At 37.7% G+C, this 15,489-nt stretch overlaps 2 protein-coding genes across 2 annotated transcripts; one reads left to right on the top strand and one right to left on the bottom strand.

Annotated features, from left to right (window-relative positions):
- Positions 1-22: 22 nt before the first annotated feature.
- Positions 23-4,880, bottom strand: kctd10 (potassium channel tetramerization domain containing 10). Its single transcript, XM_056747312.1, has 7 exons — positions 4,698-4,880; positions 2,473-2,686; positions 2,226-2,395; positions 2,033-2,119; positions 1,889-1,941; positions 1,591-1,786; positions 23-1,459 (listed from the first exon to the last, which is right to left on the bottom strand). Exons 1-7 carry the CDS (start codon positions 4,863-4,865, stop codon positions 1,241-1,243), a joined length of 1,107 nt encoding a protein of 368 aa, XP_056603290.1. The 5' UTR covers positions 4,866-4,880; the 3' UTR covers positions 23-1,240.
- A 571-nt stretch (positions 4,881-5,451) lies between these two features.
- Positions 5,452-15,395, top strand: ube3b (ubiquitin protein ligase E3B). The gene is made up of 27 exons (XM_056745998.1): positions 5,452-5,528; positions 6,104-6,211; positions 6,444-6,618; positions 7,333-7,450; positions 7,569-7,628; positions 7,732-7,836; positions 7,999-8,095; positions 8,174-8,259; positions 8,469-8,551; positions 8,664-8,769; positions 8,911-9,031; positions 9,121-9,298; positions 9,383-9,552; positions 10,311-10,478; positions 10,708-10,879; positions 11,443-11,561; positions 11,688-11,802; positions 11,971-12,070; positions 12,251-12,370; positions 12,671-12,847; positions 13,427-13,675; positions 13,886-13,951; positions 14,039-14,097; positions 14,417-14,599; positions 14,840-14,951; positions 15,030-15,122; positions 15,204-15,395. The coding sequence occupies exons 3-27, from the start codon at positions 6,458-6,460 to the stop codon at positions 15,393-15,395; spliced, it is 3,210 nt and encodes a 1,069-aa protein (XP_056601976.1). The 5' UTR covers positions 5,452-5,528; positions 6,104-6,211; positions 6,444-6,457.
- Positions 15,396-15,489: the final 94 nt, after the last annotated feature.

Here is a 15,489-nt window from a genome sequence, read left to right as displayed (position 1 = left end):
AATAAAAGACAAAGCAAGTGCATACTTTGGTCTACAAAGGTTGTAGAAATCTTTATTTGTGATAACGTGTATAAATAATTTGTATGTAAAACATTTTTATGTTCACGTCTGTACAAACTTCTCTACAGTATTACAGTTTTTTAATACACTTTTAATAAAACTAGAGAGCACAAATGATCTGTGATGCTACACGCTGCAGCGGAAGAGAGTTCTGGCAAGTACATAACCGTACATGGTGTCTGTTACTCAATTACGCACTTACATCTGAATACATCTCACTACATCTCAATGTCTTTACCAAACCCAGAGGCCTAATTAGTTTGACAAAATTTAAAACTGCGGTACGAAAAGATTTGTAATACTAAAACCCGGTGTGATCTTACTAGATATAACTAATAGAGTTAGAAAAAGTATGATTTTGATAAAGTACTAGTTTTGACTAGTCTTGAAGTGTCTCATTGACACTATAACACTATACTGCCCTCTATTGGCCACAATTCATATCATCTACTTTAAAAGACCTCTGAAAATAACCTCATAAGGCAAAGATAATGACCTCTTACTCCTTCACCGAACTAATGGACCGTCAGAACATTTTGACTTGTTCAAAATCGCCAAACGTCCTGTAGCTTGCAGCAGAATATCTCAGTAAGACACAACAGCACTGCGAATTTCTGGCTCCAACACTTCAATTTAAAGCGACAACAGCAATAAAAAAGGGATGAATTCAAAAGCTACAAAACTCAAACGGTAATCACAACATAACACAAACATGGGACACTTTGTTCTGCAGCTATGATATGATAAAATAGTTGCAAATCTATATGTAAATGACAAACGTAAAAGTCAACTTGATATATTCATTGGAAACTGCTTTAGAAATGGCAAATAGGGCAAATGTTAAGGGAATGTCAATGCAGTGAAAGTATTCATAGGGTTGCTTTAGTTCACATTAAAATCGCTATCATATCTTTCAATGAGGTCTGTAAAAGTTAACAAATGATGTTAAAAATCAATGCCCGACAATTGCCATACATATGGATGCCCTATACACTATATTCATACTTCCAAGTGACCTATGAAGATACTAAATACCAGTTAATCTTTGAGTATCACCTTTTATATGAAAGCAGAGTCGTTGCAGTATCTAACTCGTAACTGACGTGTCAGTGTGCAAATACAGAGGTGTAATGAAGCGCTGGTGGTTTTTAAGGCACTGAAAAGAGGGTATACTTTAGGGTCACTGGTGGTGGTGAGTGCGGTCATCAGGGCGCTTTATGTGAATCCTTCGCACTCTTTCGATACGCTCCCTTTCTTCGTCCTCATCGATGTGGTGAGATCGACCTGCAGCGCCCCCAGTGGCCTCCAGGAGTGCATTGTCTGGCCCACGTCCATCTTGAGACTCATAGAGCAGGATGTTGAGAGTCTCTTCATAAATCCGAGCCTCTGGGAACTCAACCTGTCGGAGAGGAGCGAGTCATAAATGAGCATGTACACATTGACTCAATGTACACATTGAGTCATGTTTTGAAAATATACAAGGACACAGACCATAGTAAAGGTTTCATTTCAATGAGAGGGACACCTTACCTTGGTTTGCTTCTTCTCAGTAGCGTAGACTATTGAGGTGCAGCACACCTCTGCGATCTTTCTGCCCTGGCCATAAAAGGACCAGCAACAGATTTCATCGCCAATCACGTCCTTGATGAAGAGCACTCGACCGTTGAACCTCAGGGACAGCTTGTCAAACAGCTCAATGTTCTTCAACATGTTGTCATCAGAGTTGCTACAAATATAAAGAAAAAGCGGATCAGGTAAAACCTCATCTGTATATTCCATCCTAACTTTCCAACAACTCAAACACAGTAATCCATTAAACCCATCTTACCTTGTATAAGAATATTTATTGTTACTCCTATTGTACAGCAGTTTGACTGTAGGCTGTGAACAAAAAAGATGTCAGGATTTAAAGCTTAATAATGTCAAAAACGTAATTTTTCTGAAAATGAGAAAGGTTGTAGAGTATTTTCACCTTATTGGCGGTGGCAATCAGTCTCTGTTCCTCTTTGGATGATGTCACTAATGGAACTTTACAAAATGGTGCATATGCATCTTTGTTCTGTAAAAAAATGACAAGCAATAATTGTAAGACTAAATGCAAACTACTACTGTCATGCTGTGTATATTCTATATCCAATGTGTAAATTTTCTAAATGGTACTCCACCTGTAAAGCTGCCTGACATTCGTCGACCAGCCCCTGCACCAAATAATATTTTGCCTCTGCCAACAACTCCTCTGTCTCCCTCCGGCTCTCAGGTAGCGGGACGACGCCGTCCCTCAAGTAGTTCAGAATGGTCCCAAAGTGCTTTCCACACCTGTCAATCAGAATCCAACCTGCAGACAGATCGTCCAGAGTGAGACTTTGAACCTGAAAAAAGGTCTACAAAAACATGCAATTGCATTACATTTACCTTCGCTATCAGTGAGGACCTCCATACGGCCGCTAAACATTGCCTTTAACATGGTGTCCTGCTTGGTCAGGGTCTGCATGGTGGTGTAGTATAGCGCTCCCCCAACATTCAGCTTGACATACTTGGAGCTAGGACTGGACCCCTTAAAAGAGGTGGTCCGTGTTGTAGCTGCCGGCACAGCCGAGCTCACCACACTTTCTCCTGACATCTCTTCCTGAATAACAGAAAGGGATGGAAAGGTGACAGATGAAGACAATGTACGTTTTATAAAATTCTGGACACATGCAATATATACAACATGAACAAAACGCATATAAACAGTCAAAACTAAATATTTACCAAGCTCTGAATCTTAATTATAAATTCACATCTGACTCACATCTTCAATTTTCATAGTAATGATGCATTTTCTTTTACATACAAGATACATCATTTCCAAAAGGAAATATTTTTTCGGAATTAGTGGTCCACGATAAATTATTGCCCATATCAGTATCGGCTGATAAATGGTCATTTTTTATGTTATCGGTATTGCCCGATTACAAAATTTAGGCCGATATATTATGCACACAGTTAAAATACAGTACAGTACCGTCTTTCTGTCGTGATCATTCACCTACTGCTATTAGCAAAACATTATGGATGTAGGTAAAGTTTGTACAGTGTTTATGAATATATAAATTATAGAAACAAAAGCATATTGTTTAAATCTGACTGATGGCTGAATGCTTTCTGTCTCGAGACCTGTGAGACATGTGGCTATTTAGAACATTCTCTTGGTTGCTCTAGAAGAACATCTATAATTTGTTTATTAAAGGTACAGTTTGTAGAAATCGCCGCTAGAGGGCCCACGATCAAAACAACGATCAACGATAGCTTGATGACACGGTGTAGAAGCGTGGAATGATGGGATATGTTGTCTTCAACTCCACCCCTGATGGTACTGCTGATACATCAATCAGACGGGAACGAGAAATCATGTTAACGGAAGAGGTAAAGTAATAAAGTTTTATAAATGTTGCGTTTGAAGAAATCATTTTATTTCATTTTACGAATTAGACCCGAGTAATGTAAGGTATAAAACTAAATTGTTAGTCACAGATGTTACAGAAATTGTCCAAGTGTGATAACACTGAGCAGTTTTAAGTGTTTGAATCAATTCTAGTTAAAAATATTTTGAACGTACCCACATCATTTCCAATAATGCTAGACGGACCGACGGTGCAAACTACTTCCGGATCTGTCTACGATAGGATCACGTGGTTGCTACATAATAAAGGGTAACGCGGATATGACACCATTGACAGGCGACTAAACGGCCCCGGGCCACTGTTTAGAATGGCAATTTTCTTATGATTTAAAAGTAGTTGGAAACACTTGAGATATTGTAAGCACTCAGCTGAAAAATATATATAACATTGGCCTAGTGGTTTTTGGATATTTTACTGCAAAATTCTTACACCCTGTACCTTTAAATAAAAAACATACCAGAAGAGTTTGACGGTTAAAAAAACGTTAACTATTGTAAAGGAGGCTTGGTACATGATTTTTAAAGGGAGAAACAGAGAACTAAGGATCACCTTGTTTTCTGCAGTTACTGTTTTCAAATAAAAGAAGTTGTCCGCTTTTTGCCTTTTGTTTCAGTCAATTGAGTTTTATATTAATATTTAGATATTATAATATCAATATATGATACAATATATCAGTTATCGACTTGCAGTGTTAAAGAATGGTCGGTTATAGAAATCGGCTAAAATATTTGATGAGTTTACTAAATAAAACTTTTGTTCACTATATTATATAAATATGGTACAAGAACTCATATCTTTACAGACAAACTTAACATGTAAAACTTAAAACAATACAAAACTAATGTTACATCTGTCATTTAATACACATGACGTCATTTCATAAGATGCCATAGTTTTCCACAAAATTAACTAAAGGTAACATTGTTTCTTTATATTTGTGTGTATACGCAGCATTAGGAATGAAACAAGACGAATGCAAACAGCTTTATTTAAAGTTAACGTTACCCATTAGAAACAGGTAACTTAGCCACCTAACGTTACTAGAGCTAAAATAGCTAAAACTAGCAAGCAACTTCTCTTCATTTATTTACCGAAATAAAAGCAAACATACTAAATAAATGTCAACAATTACACGAGAAAACAAATTATTAGCAAAGAAACGGAGTGTAATAAAAGAATAATGTAATCGTTTACCATAGAAATACCCCGATTCTTTCGGGCCTCCTGGAACGGGTCTGGAATCGGATCACTTCCGGTCGCAACCCAAACTCGTGCACGGGGTTGCGGGTCGCGCGCAGTACGAGTACGCGGAGTCGCAGTTTTTTCATGATAGTAGATGGGAAATAACCCCACCTGGGCCATGTCCTGACATTTAATGTGCCTTCTTCCTGTTATTGTACTTTTTAAATACACATATTTGTAAAGGGCTGCATGTTAAAATTGGTTGTCAACTTCTGCCTCAGTCATATATCTATCTATCTATCTATCTATCTATCTATCTATCTATCTATCTATCTATCTATCTATCTATCTATCTATCTATCTATCTATCTATCTATCTATTATCTATCTATCTATCTATCTATCTATCTATCTATCTATCTATATATATATATATATATATATATATATATATATATAATATATATATATATAAACTGAAATAATATGTTAATCCTAAATACACAGTACAACGTTGCCAAATAAATGACGCACTAAAACTATTATGAAAAAAACTATTATGATTAAGACAATTACAAATGGTTCCGTTTAGTGCAAAATATAATGTCTCTACTCTTCCAAAGCTTTGCGTTATTCGTAAACACGTTTAGTACTGTAAAGTACAATATTGTATATTGTTTTAGTTTAACAATTTAGATAATCAATAATGCACTCAAAAAAACACCTTTCTTGTGTGACTGCAGCCGGAAGGATTAGGAGGTTGCACCGTTGATGGATTAGAGCTGCGGTATCTGACTCGCTCTTTTGTTTACCTTAGTTTTTCATTTGTTCTCGCCCTCTAAGGTAGGTCAAATCAACCAAGACTTTCTTCACAGTTCGTCAGTAACACGTTTATTCTGTGACAGTGTTTGTCAACCGTTGCCAGCTCGCTAAATGCTGAATATGTATTAATAGTTGCTAGCATAATAGCCATTGCCTTTGTGGACTAATTCAATTCGTTAGTACAGCTCCGTTTTTTTGTTTTCAACGTCATTTAATGTAAACGCGACGTGCACCTAAAACGTTAATCCAAATGTCACCTGTGTTGGTAGTATCTGATTGGGGCTTTTTATATTTTGGTTGGATCAAACGATAGGTTCTTTCACATACTGTGGGATTTTAAGTTTAATTGGCTATCTGTTGCTTGACTAAATGTGACTAATGTTGCAATATTTTCGAGGACTATAAACCCATAATGTTGTCTTTTGATTCATTTGAAATATCAACTGTCGTGTTATTTTGTCTGTTGTGAACCTGAGTTTGTTGTGTTGTTCAAGGGAGCAATATCCAAAAAGGGGGTTTTGACATTTTTTGTGACGCTGATTTTATGTAAATATAACATTTCTAAGACCTCTTATGAAGAAAATTATGTTCTGCAGAGTCAAATGGACCTCAAGGACATCTGTCAAACCCATGTGAATATGCATTTATAGCATTTATGTGACGTGTGACAACAGTAGAATTGCCAGTCACTACATTGGTGGAAGGTAACAGCCTCTTTTATATTAAGGTTTTGCAAGACCGCATATGTCCAATAAAATACTTATTTTGCTTTAATGTTTTAATATTTATTGCTTTTCTTGATTTTTCAATTGAATATTATAAATATATTATAAATTCATATAATCTCCTGACTTCTGTATTTGACTAGCATCTGGCCTTTTACATTAAAAAAAGTTGTTCCATCCTGATCATGACACATACATCTTTAAACCATAGTTTGGAGCGGAACCATGTTCACCACTACCCAGATCTCCAAAACCCAGTTCCTGGATAAAGCCAGGGTGGCAAGGGAGGAGAGAAAGGGCTATAAGGAGAAAGAGAGAGCGGCCACTCAAATTCAGGCTTTGGTCAGAAGATTTATCTGTCGTTGCAAGCTTCAAAGGGAAATCAGGTTAGAGCTGAAATTGAACACACAATGACCAAACCATTCTTTAAAGTCGGCATGAAATGGAAGTTTTGATGGTGTTTCTTTCTAAATGTTGACATATATCTGAGTGTAGCTGGCTGCTTCTGGAATGAGAAAATATATATTGTGCCAAGAAATTTCTCATGTAAAGAAGATATTTCTTTTGGAGCAGGACAGGATATTTCTGATTTTATTTAAAGATTTACATTTTTTTTTAATTGTATCTTTAAAGAAGTAATACTACAAATATGTATGTGCCTAATAGCTTGTGTCTTTGCTTAAAGGGGTGGGTAAATATATTCAAATACAAAACTAAGGTGAAAAGTATGATTTTTCAATAATTTTTCGCTAGTATTTGGTAATTACTGTGCACTAAACGCTATAAGTAAGCAGTTGGTTGAGTTCCTGTTTATTATTCTTATACAACAGAAGATAGGGTGTGGTGTGGAAGAAGTCTAAGAATGTTTAGAAGTCCTGTTAAGAAACAATCCTTATATTTGCACATTAGGGGTTGTTATCAATGCAGAACTGATACACTTAACCTTTATAAATTGCCTAGTGTTTCAACAAGTTTTGCTTCAAAAGAAATGCATTATATTTTGTATGCTCGCTATATTTTTTTTATTTACTGACATTCACAGTAGGTGTTTAAGAATTTGTTGTCATCATCGCTAAGTCTTTATTTCCTAACTGTTTCAGACAAGAAGTTGATGATTTCTTTGCAGCCATTGATGCAGTTTCAGCAAAAAGAAATGCATTATCTATCTTCAAAATTGCGAGAAAGTTATTATTCATATTGGGCAAAGATGATAAGTTGGTAAGCATCACAAAATTCAAATTATATACGCAGGGGCCTTTGTTTATTAAGATATTACAAAGACATTTTTACTGAATCTTGTGTATTTTAATAAAGCCGTTGTTGTTTTCCTACACAGAGATTTGAAAAGCTTTGTCGAACCATACTAAGTAGCATGGAGGTCGAGAATGAACCAAAAGTAAGTCTTTAAACATTCAATAAGCGAACACAATTTAGCATCGCCTGTACTGTAGTATTCATACAGTTATTGAATTGTTGTGACGGGCTGGTTCTTTTTCTAGGTGTGGTATGTATCGCTAGCCCTTTCAAAAGACCTCACCATCCCCTGGCTCAAACAGATCAAAGATGTCCTCTGGGTCTCTTGCGAATTCTTAAAGAAACTGAAGGTATTTCCTTGTAATAATATTAGGTCTGTTAATAATATGTTGTTCAGGTTTGTTGCTACCAGCATATTTGTTCAATTCTGAGCCTGTCAGTTATCTGTACATATAGGTCAGGCTGTGCTTCTTAATGAATGCTTATTTCCTGTTTCCTGTCTCTCTCTGCAGCCTGACATACTGCAAGATAATAAATTGGTGACTATGTATCTGACAATGCTGATAACCTTCACAGACACATCCACATGGAAAATCCTTCGAGGGAAAGGTTCGTGTCATATGAAATCACTGCTGATGAAATAATGAATAATGACCCACAGTAGAACCTCCTGTCATTTTTTTTAAGGCGAAGCCCTCAAGCCTGCCTTAAACAGGATTTGTGAGAACATCATGGGATATCTCAATCAGAAGGGCTTTTACTCTGTATTACAGGTATTGCACATTTAAGCAGCATGTAAAAAAATATTTTGAATGATCAGTTACTATTTATCACGCTGCTCTGTTATAATATACCTTCAATGACCCTGCCCCTCTAAATGGTGCATGAAAGTAAACAAGCTAATTGCTGTAAGTGAGACTAGAACCTGAATTTTGAACTTGAGCTTCCGACATTCAATTAATGTTGTCTGTCCTGTTTGCAGATTCTGCTTACCAATGGTCTGGCAAGATCTCGACCTTCCCTTTCCAAAGGAACCCTCACAGCCATTTTTACGCTGTCACTCAGGTCGGTTGTTATGGCAACAAGGTTAACATTCTTAAGACATCTGACAGTTTGATTATATCATAGCTCAGTTTCTGCGGCCCAACTTATGCTACTTAAATGTGATGTGTTGCAGGCCTGTTATCGCTGCACATTTCTCAGACAACCTGCTGAGGTCTTTTCTTCTCCACATCATGTCCGTTCCAGCTTTCATCTCGCACCTTAACACACTCACTCCAGATGTAAGAAAATCATCCATCCTGGACAAGAAAACAACACGATCTTAATATGAAATCAAAATCTACCCAAAATATAATTTGTAATCCAGCAATTCTCTTAAGTTTTCTGGGTTGGTGTTGAACTTGTTTTTTTTCTCTGCTCAGTGTATGATCACTATCCAGACTCACGATCTCTTCCGCAAGTTTGTCTTATTTCTGAGCCGAGAGGAGCAGTGTTTGGATATCTGTGTCTGTCTGGAGGGAAGCCACACTCTCTGCTTACTTGGTGAGCTAGTGTACTCCATGCACATCCACATCCGTTGATTTGGAGAATGATCTCACTGGAAACTTATGCTCCCTTTAATTCTTATTCAGGCAACCTCATTCAGTTGGGATATTTTAATGTAAAAGTCCTGGAGCAGGAAGCAAGTCACTTTGTCAAGGATCTGATAGATATGCTGTCATACTGTCAGAGATACGTCTTTCAGAAGAAATCCAACCTCACCCACTGGCATCCAGTTTTGGGCTGGTTTTCCCAGACTGTTGACTATGGGTATGTCCACTGAGACAAAATATAGCCACTTGCACGTCCCGGAATCGTATGTCACTCTCTCTCTCTCTCTCTCTCTCTCTCCAGGCTTAATGAGTCTATGCCGCTGGTAACTAAGCAGTTACAGTGTTTATGGGGCGTGCCTGTGATCTGCACACTCTTCTGTGATGTTCTCAGCAAAAAGCTGGAGACGCAAGAACCCACCCCACCACCCCTGCCTCAGGCAAACACGCTACAGAATAACCTGCCCGTCAAAAGTGAGACTGTTTTAGTTATTCCATTATTTTACATGCCTGTCGATGTCGATTTTTAATGCAGGTTTTGCTATAGATAACCGTAACCATAACTCATCATTATCACTATGACTTTGACAGGCTGGTTGTTAAAATCATGGTGATTTTCCATCCTTCCCCGTTATCTGTTAAATTATTGTCAGGGTTTTTAAAATTCATTGAAGGAGTAGTTCACTTTCAAAATGAAACTTCTGTCATCATTTACTTCCCCCTTTTGTCATTTCAAACCTGTATGACTTTCTTTCTTCCGCAGTACACAAAAGAAGATATTTAGAAAAATGTTGGTAAATGTTTGTGTCCAAACAATAGAAGTGAATGGGGGCTGTGCTGCTCTGTTACCAACATTTTCCTAAATATATCTTCTTTTGTGTTCTGCAGAAGAAAGAAAGTCATACAGGTTTGAAATGACAAGAGGGCGCGGAAATTTCATTTTGAAGGTGAACTATTCCTTTAAATAATCGACATTTTGAGTTTAAGACAACGTTGGCTCACAAAACAAAATGTTTGTTTTGTATTTGTTGCTTAATCTATCAAGAAGGCCAGCATTTGGGTCAAGGGCTTTGACAGCTAAGGGGCCTTTGAGAATATTGACAAAACCGGATGGCTTGAAAAATTATTGTGAAAAAAAAGAAAAGACACAGTGTTGTGTTTCTAGTGTCATTTGGCCTGTATTAATCATGTTTATTCTTGTTTGATCTATGATTAATTCTGTCTATGGTTAGATCTGTTCAAGCGAGCGTTCCAGAAGTCAGCGTCTGTGAGGAACATACTGAAACCAGTCGGAGGGAAGCGGGTCGACTCAGCCGAGGTCCAGAAGGTGTGCAGTATATGTGTGCTGTATCAGACGGCACTCACCACTCTCACGCAGATCCGCCTGCAGATTCTCACAGGTATAGAGACCTTTCATGTGAAACCCTGTAATTTGTGCACACCTTTGTATGCTCGTAGAGACAGACAGATATGGTTTCATCTATTGTATATTTTGTGAAACAAATGACCAAAAAATTACATAATGTAACTTTAAATATTGCATAAAACAAATTTGGTTGACAATCTTCTGAATTGCTATAAAAAATTTAAATCTTTATTTCACGATTTCTAATTAAACTCTTTTTACAGGACTGACATATTTAGATGAGCTGCTGCCCAAGCTGTGGGCCTTTATCTGTGAGCTTGGGCCACAGGGTGGCCTCCGACTATTTATGGAGTGTCTCAGTAATGACACAGAGGAGTCTAAACAGCTTCTGGCCATGTTAATGCTCTTCTGTGATTGCTCCAGACATCTCATTACGTAAGTATTGTATACATACATATACGGTATACCCACTATATAGTTCCCATAAGCATCACATATTTTGACCCTGGATGACAAAACCAGTCTTAAGGAGCACGGGAACATTTTTAGTAAAAGACAAAAATACATTTTACTGGTCAAAATTAGCGATTTTTCTTTTTATGCCCAAAATCATTAGATATAAGTAAAGATCATGTTCCATAAAGATATTTTGTAAATGTCCTGCCTAAATATATAAAAACTTTATTTTTGTGAGTGGATGGCCTGCAACAGTGCCCCTGATTAACAACTTCAAAGGCAATATTCTCAATATTTAGATTTATTGTACCTTTAGATTTCAGAGTTTTAAAAGGTTGTATCTCAGCCAGATATTGTCTTATTCTTACAACCATACATCAATAGAAAGCAGATTTCAGATTATGTAAAAATCTCACAAGAATGGTTTTGTTGTCCGGGGTCACATATCTATGCTGACCTCCCTGCCTATTAAGTCTTCTTCATTTTAGCAGATAATTATATCTGCAAATGTTTGAGATTTTTTTATTTGTGATGTATCACAGGATTCTGGATGACATAGAGGTGTATGAGGAACAGATTTCATTTAAAATGGAAGAGCTTGTCACCATCTCCTCTTTCCTCAACACATTTGTGTTCAAGATGATCTGGGATGGTATTTTAGGTACGCAAACATGGGTTGGTCTGTGGCCTGATAGATCTTTTGCAGCTTCATCAACGTCTTTGAAAACCTTTGCATGTGAACCAAATTGTAATATTCTTTCTGTGTGTGATTGTGCATGTGTTGCAGAAAATGCTAAAGGGGAGAAGTTAGATTTGTTTCATAGCGTTCATGGCTGGCTAATGGTTCTGTACGAGCGAGACTGTCGCAGGAAATTCACACCTGAAGATCACTGGCTTCGCAAGTATGTCACTGAGAAAAACTGTCACTTTGCTTCCCTGTTGCTCAACTGGTGGAGCATGGCGCTAGCAACATCAGAGCCATGACTTTGATTCGTGAATCAATGCACATATATAAATCCTCAAAGTCATTATTTAATATACATTTTGTTTGTTTGCTTTGCCTGATACAGAGACCTGAAGCCTAGTCTTTTATTTCAAGAGCTGGAGAAGGGCAAGAAGAGAGCACAGCTGCTACTTCAGTACATTCCTCATGTCATCCCACATAAAAATGTGAGTCAATTTAGGACATTACTATTTTTTACTGTAGAACATTGGTCAGGCATACTTTATTTAACCTCTGTTCCTCATTAGCTGCTTTTAATCTCCATCATGTCCACATAAAATCTTCATGACGTATATGTGAAATGTATATGTGTATGGATGGACAATAATGTTTTCCTATCATCCCAGAGGGTGCTGCTGTTCCGTAACATTGTGACAAAAGAGAAAGAGACTTTAGGATTGGTTGAGACAAGCTCCGCCTCACCACATGTTACTCACATAACTATTCGTCGCTCGCGCATGTTGGAGGCAAGTTTAATTAACATTAGCACAATAAATGAGTTTTGTTCCGAAATGAATTAACTCTGTTTTTTTATTTTCAAAGATCGTGTTTTTTATGTTTTTATTATGTTTTATTGTGTTATTTGGCTGTATTTTTTTAGTTAGTATGGCTTACATCAAAACAAACCAACTGCAGTTTGATTTATATTAATTGGAATGCACAATAAAAAAACATAATTCTTGAAAATGTTTGGCATAAGGAAATTAAGTAACATATAGAAAATGTTCTCTCTCCCTGTCTTCTTCTCTGTCTATAATTTACACTAGGATGGTTATGATCAACTGCGGCGTCTGCCTGTGAACTCCATTAAAGGAGTGATTCGAGTGAAGTTTGTGAATGATTTAGGAGTGGACGAGGCTGGAATCGATCAGGATGGTGTATTCAAAGAGTTCTTAGAAGAGATCATCAAGAAGGTTTTCAACCCAGCGCTCAACCTATTTAAGGTATAAACAAGCACAAGGATGTTGTCCACTATAATGCTTTAAATTATGTCTTTCACCGCCATTGACGAGTTATCTTGTCATAAAAAAAAAACGGTTCCCAAAGACCAAAAGTCCAAAGACGAGTTATTACGGCAATCAGTGTTTGTACTGTTTTACAGCAGGTGGCGCTGTTACACACCTTCGGGAAAAAGTACAGAATCCCAGAACCAAGAACGTATATGTTTAAGCGGTTTTTAATGATTGTTCTGAGTGGAATCTGAGCAGAATCTTTGACAAATAACATTATTATCTCAGGTGTTTAATCAAAGTCATGCATTTTTGAAGAAACCAACCCACCTCTAGGGAGTGATAAAAAATCGAACAAAAGAAGAATACGGTTTATTTTGTTTAAAAGCTGAGACTCCGTTCTTTCATTTGACATATTTGATTGTCCATATATTCTTTACAAAAAATAACGGTGAACCATTAAAGTTGGGTGAAAATGTTAAAACCGCTGGCGTAGGCTGGCAACTTTTAAAAAAAAAAGGCTGGCGGGGAATGAGTTAAGGAGTTCTGGTCATAGAAGAACTTTCTTTTCAGACCACCAGTGGGAATGAGAGATTATACCCCTCCCCAACCTCCAGCATCCACGAGAACCACCTTCAGCTGTATGAATTTGTTGGAAAGATGCTGGGAAAGGCCATGTATGAAGGGATCGTGGTAGACGTGCCGTTCGCCTCTTTTTTTCTCAGTCAGGTTCTGGGTCACCATCACAGCACCTTCTATAGCTCCATAGATGAGCTGCCCTCCCTCGACTCAGAGTTCTACAAGAACCTCACTTCCATAAAGGTCAGTCTTAAGATTAATGTAGTACCACAATTATAAATTAAATATTAAATTTAATTATTAAAAAAAAGACAGGACAGTGTGAAAATTCCGTACTGGTAAAACATGTGTGCTAACAAGATGATTTGGAACAGTTAAGGTTAAAAAAGTAGTTTTGCCTAGGTCATGCCGTATGTTCAGAATTCACAACTGTTTCTTAATTTGATTTTTCAGCGTTACGATGGAGACGTCAGTGACCTGGGCCTAACTTTATCTTATGATGAAGAGGTGATGGGGCAGGTAAGTGTATTTTGACCTTATTCATTCGTCTTGCAGCTCTTGCATTCTGTGTTTCTAATTTCTTTTTTTTCTGTGCTCACCTCACAGTTAGTCTGTCATGAGCTCATTCCTGGGGGAAAGACCATGCCTGTCACTAATGAAAACAAGTGAGTCCATTTTGTCCTCTCAGTCAAGTGTAAATAACATTTTCATGGCAACACTGCCTGCTTTTCTCATTCGATACCATATGAAGAAAGGTCTTGATTAAAGAACGCATTAGCAGAGGAAGCCGAGTGGTTTTAAAAGGAATTAGGGATTAGATGACGAAGACAAATGCATTAGGGCAACTTAATTTATTTATTAAAGTCCTTTTGTTTTATCACAATTAGATTCACTGACGTCAACACGCTTCAAGAATTAGACAAAAGAGAACCATATTTTAATTCACATCACGTTAAATCTTTACCCTCCCTCTCCTCGGTCTAGGATCAGCTACATCCACCTGATGGCTCACTTCCGCATGCACACCCAGATCAAAGAGCAGACGGCAGCCTTTATCAGAGGCTTCCGCAGCATCATCAACCACGAGTGGCTTCACATGTTCTCCACCCCCGAGGTTCAGAGACTCATCTCGGGAGACAATGCTGAGATAGACCTGGATGATCTCAAGTGAGCGTACATTTCTAAACATTGGCCTGTTGGGATTTGTATTTGTTTTGGTTTATAGAAAAGAATGTTAGCATGTTTGTTTATGAAATATTGTAGCAAATTTGATATCGCTTTTCATTTTCATCAAGTGTGTGGCGATCCAACACCAAGTTTTACACTGGATGCATTATATTATCCATGATGCTAATCATTGTAATTGCCAGAAAAGGAAAGGTTATTGATGATGCAATTTGCCCTCAGGAAACACACTGTTTACTATGGAGGTTTCCATAGCAGCCACCGAGTCATTCTTTGGCTATGGGACATCCTCTCCAGCGATTTCTCCCCTGAGGAAAGAGCCATGTTTCTGAAGGTAATATTTTTTTCATGTTAGTATGAAGACGTTATTAGGATTATTGCATTGTTCATGTTTCTCTGTTTTCTTCTGCAGTTTGTCACCAGCTGCTCAAGACCTCCCCTGCTTGGATTTGCCTACCTCAAGCCCCCTTTCTCCATCCGCTGTGTGGAAGTATCGGACGACCAGGTATGACATCAGCTTTCAAGCTCCCACTTAGATAGTTATCATCTTATTTCTCACTAATTTGTTTCCCACTAATTCGTGCAGGACACGGGGGACACTTTAGGCAGCGTCCTGCGTGGCTTCTTCACCATTCGTAAGAAGGAGCCAGGCGGCCGTCTCCCAACCTCCTCCACTTGCTTCAACCTTCTTAAGCTGCCCAACTACAGCAAGAAGAGCATCCTCAGAGATAAACTCCGCTACGCCATCAGCATGAATACAGGCTTTGAGCTTTCATAACCCACAATACAACTTCGTGTCCTGGTTCATCCCACATATAAACACACACAAATACAAACACATACGTGCAAAGACTGGCAGTCTGTTAAGGTGC

The sequence above is a fragment of the Triplophysa dalaica genome, chromosome 4 (assembly GCF_015846415.1).
Source record: "Triplophysa dalaica isolate WHDGS20190420 chromosome 4, ASM1584641v1, whole genome shotgun sequence".
Lineage (NCBI taxonomy): Eukaryota > Metazoa > Chordata > Actinopteri > Cypriniformes > Nemacheilidae > Triplophysa > Triplophysa dalaica.
The sequence above is the reverse complement of the archived record's forward strand: the minus strand, read 5'-3'. Positions and strand labels throughout refer to the sequence as shown.

Bases quoted from the DNA above. Each gene is read 5' to 3' on its own strand.
- kctd10 (XM_056747312.1), bottom strand. From the start codon at position 4,865: ATGGCCCAGGTGGGGTTATTTCCCATCTACTATCATGAAAAAACTGCG. The intron at 1,787-1,888 runs GTAAGATGGGTT...TTATATTTGTAG, and splicing joins AATAAATATTCTTATACAAG to CAACTCTGATGACAACATGT. The intron at 1,460-1,590 runs GTAAGGTGTCCC...CCTCTCCGACAG, and splicing joins CTGAGAAGAAGCAAACCAAG to GTTGAGTTCCCAGAGGCTCG.
- ube3b (XM_056745998.1), top strand. From the start codon at position 6,458: ATGTTCACCACTACCCAGATCTCCAAAACCCAGTTCCTGGATAAAGCC. The intron at 8,770-8,910 runs GTAAGAAAATCA...TTCTCTGCTCAG, and splicing joins TTAACACACTCACTCCAGAT to TGTATGATCACTATCCAGAC. The intron at 13,952-14,038 runs GTAAGTGTATTT...CTCACCTCACAG, and splicing joins ATGAAGAGGTGATGGGGCAG to TTAGTCTGTCATGAGCTCAT.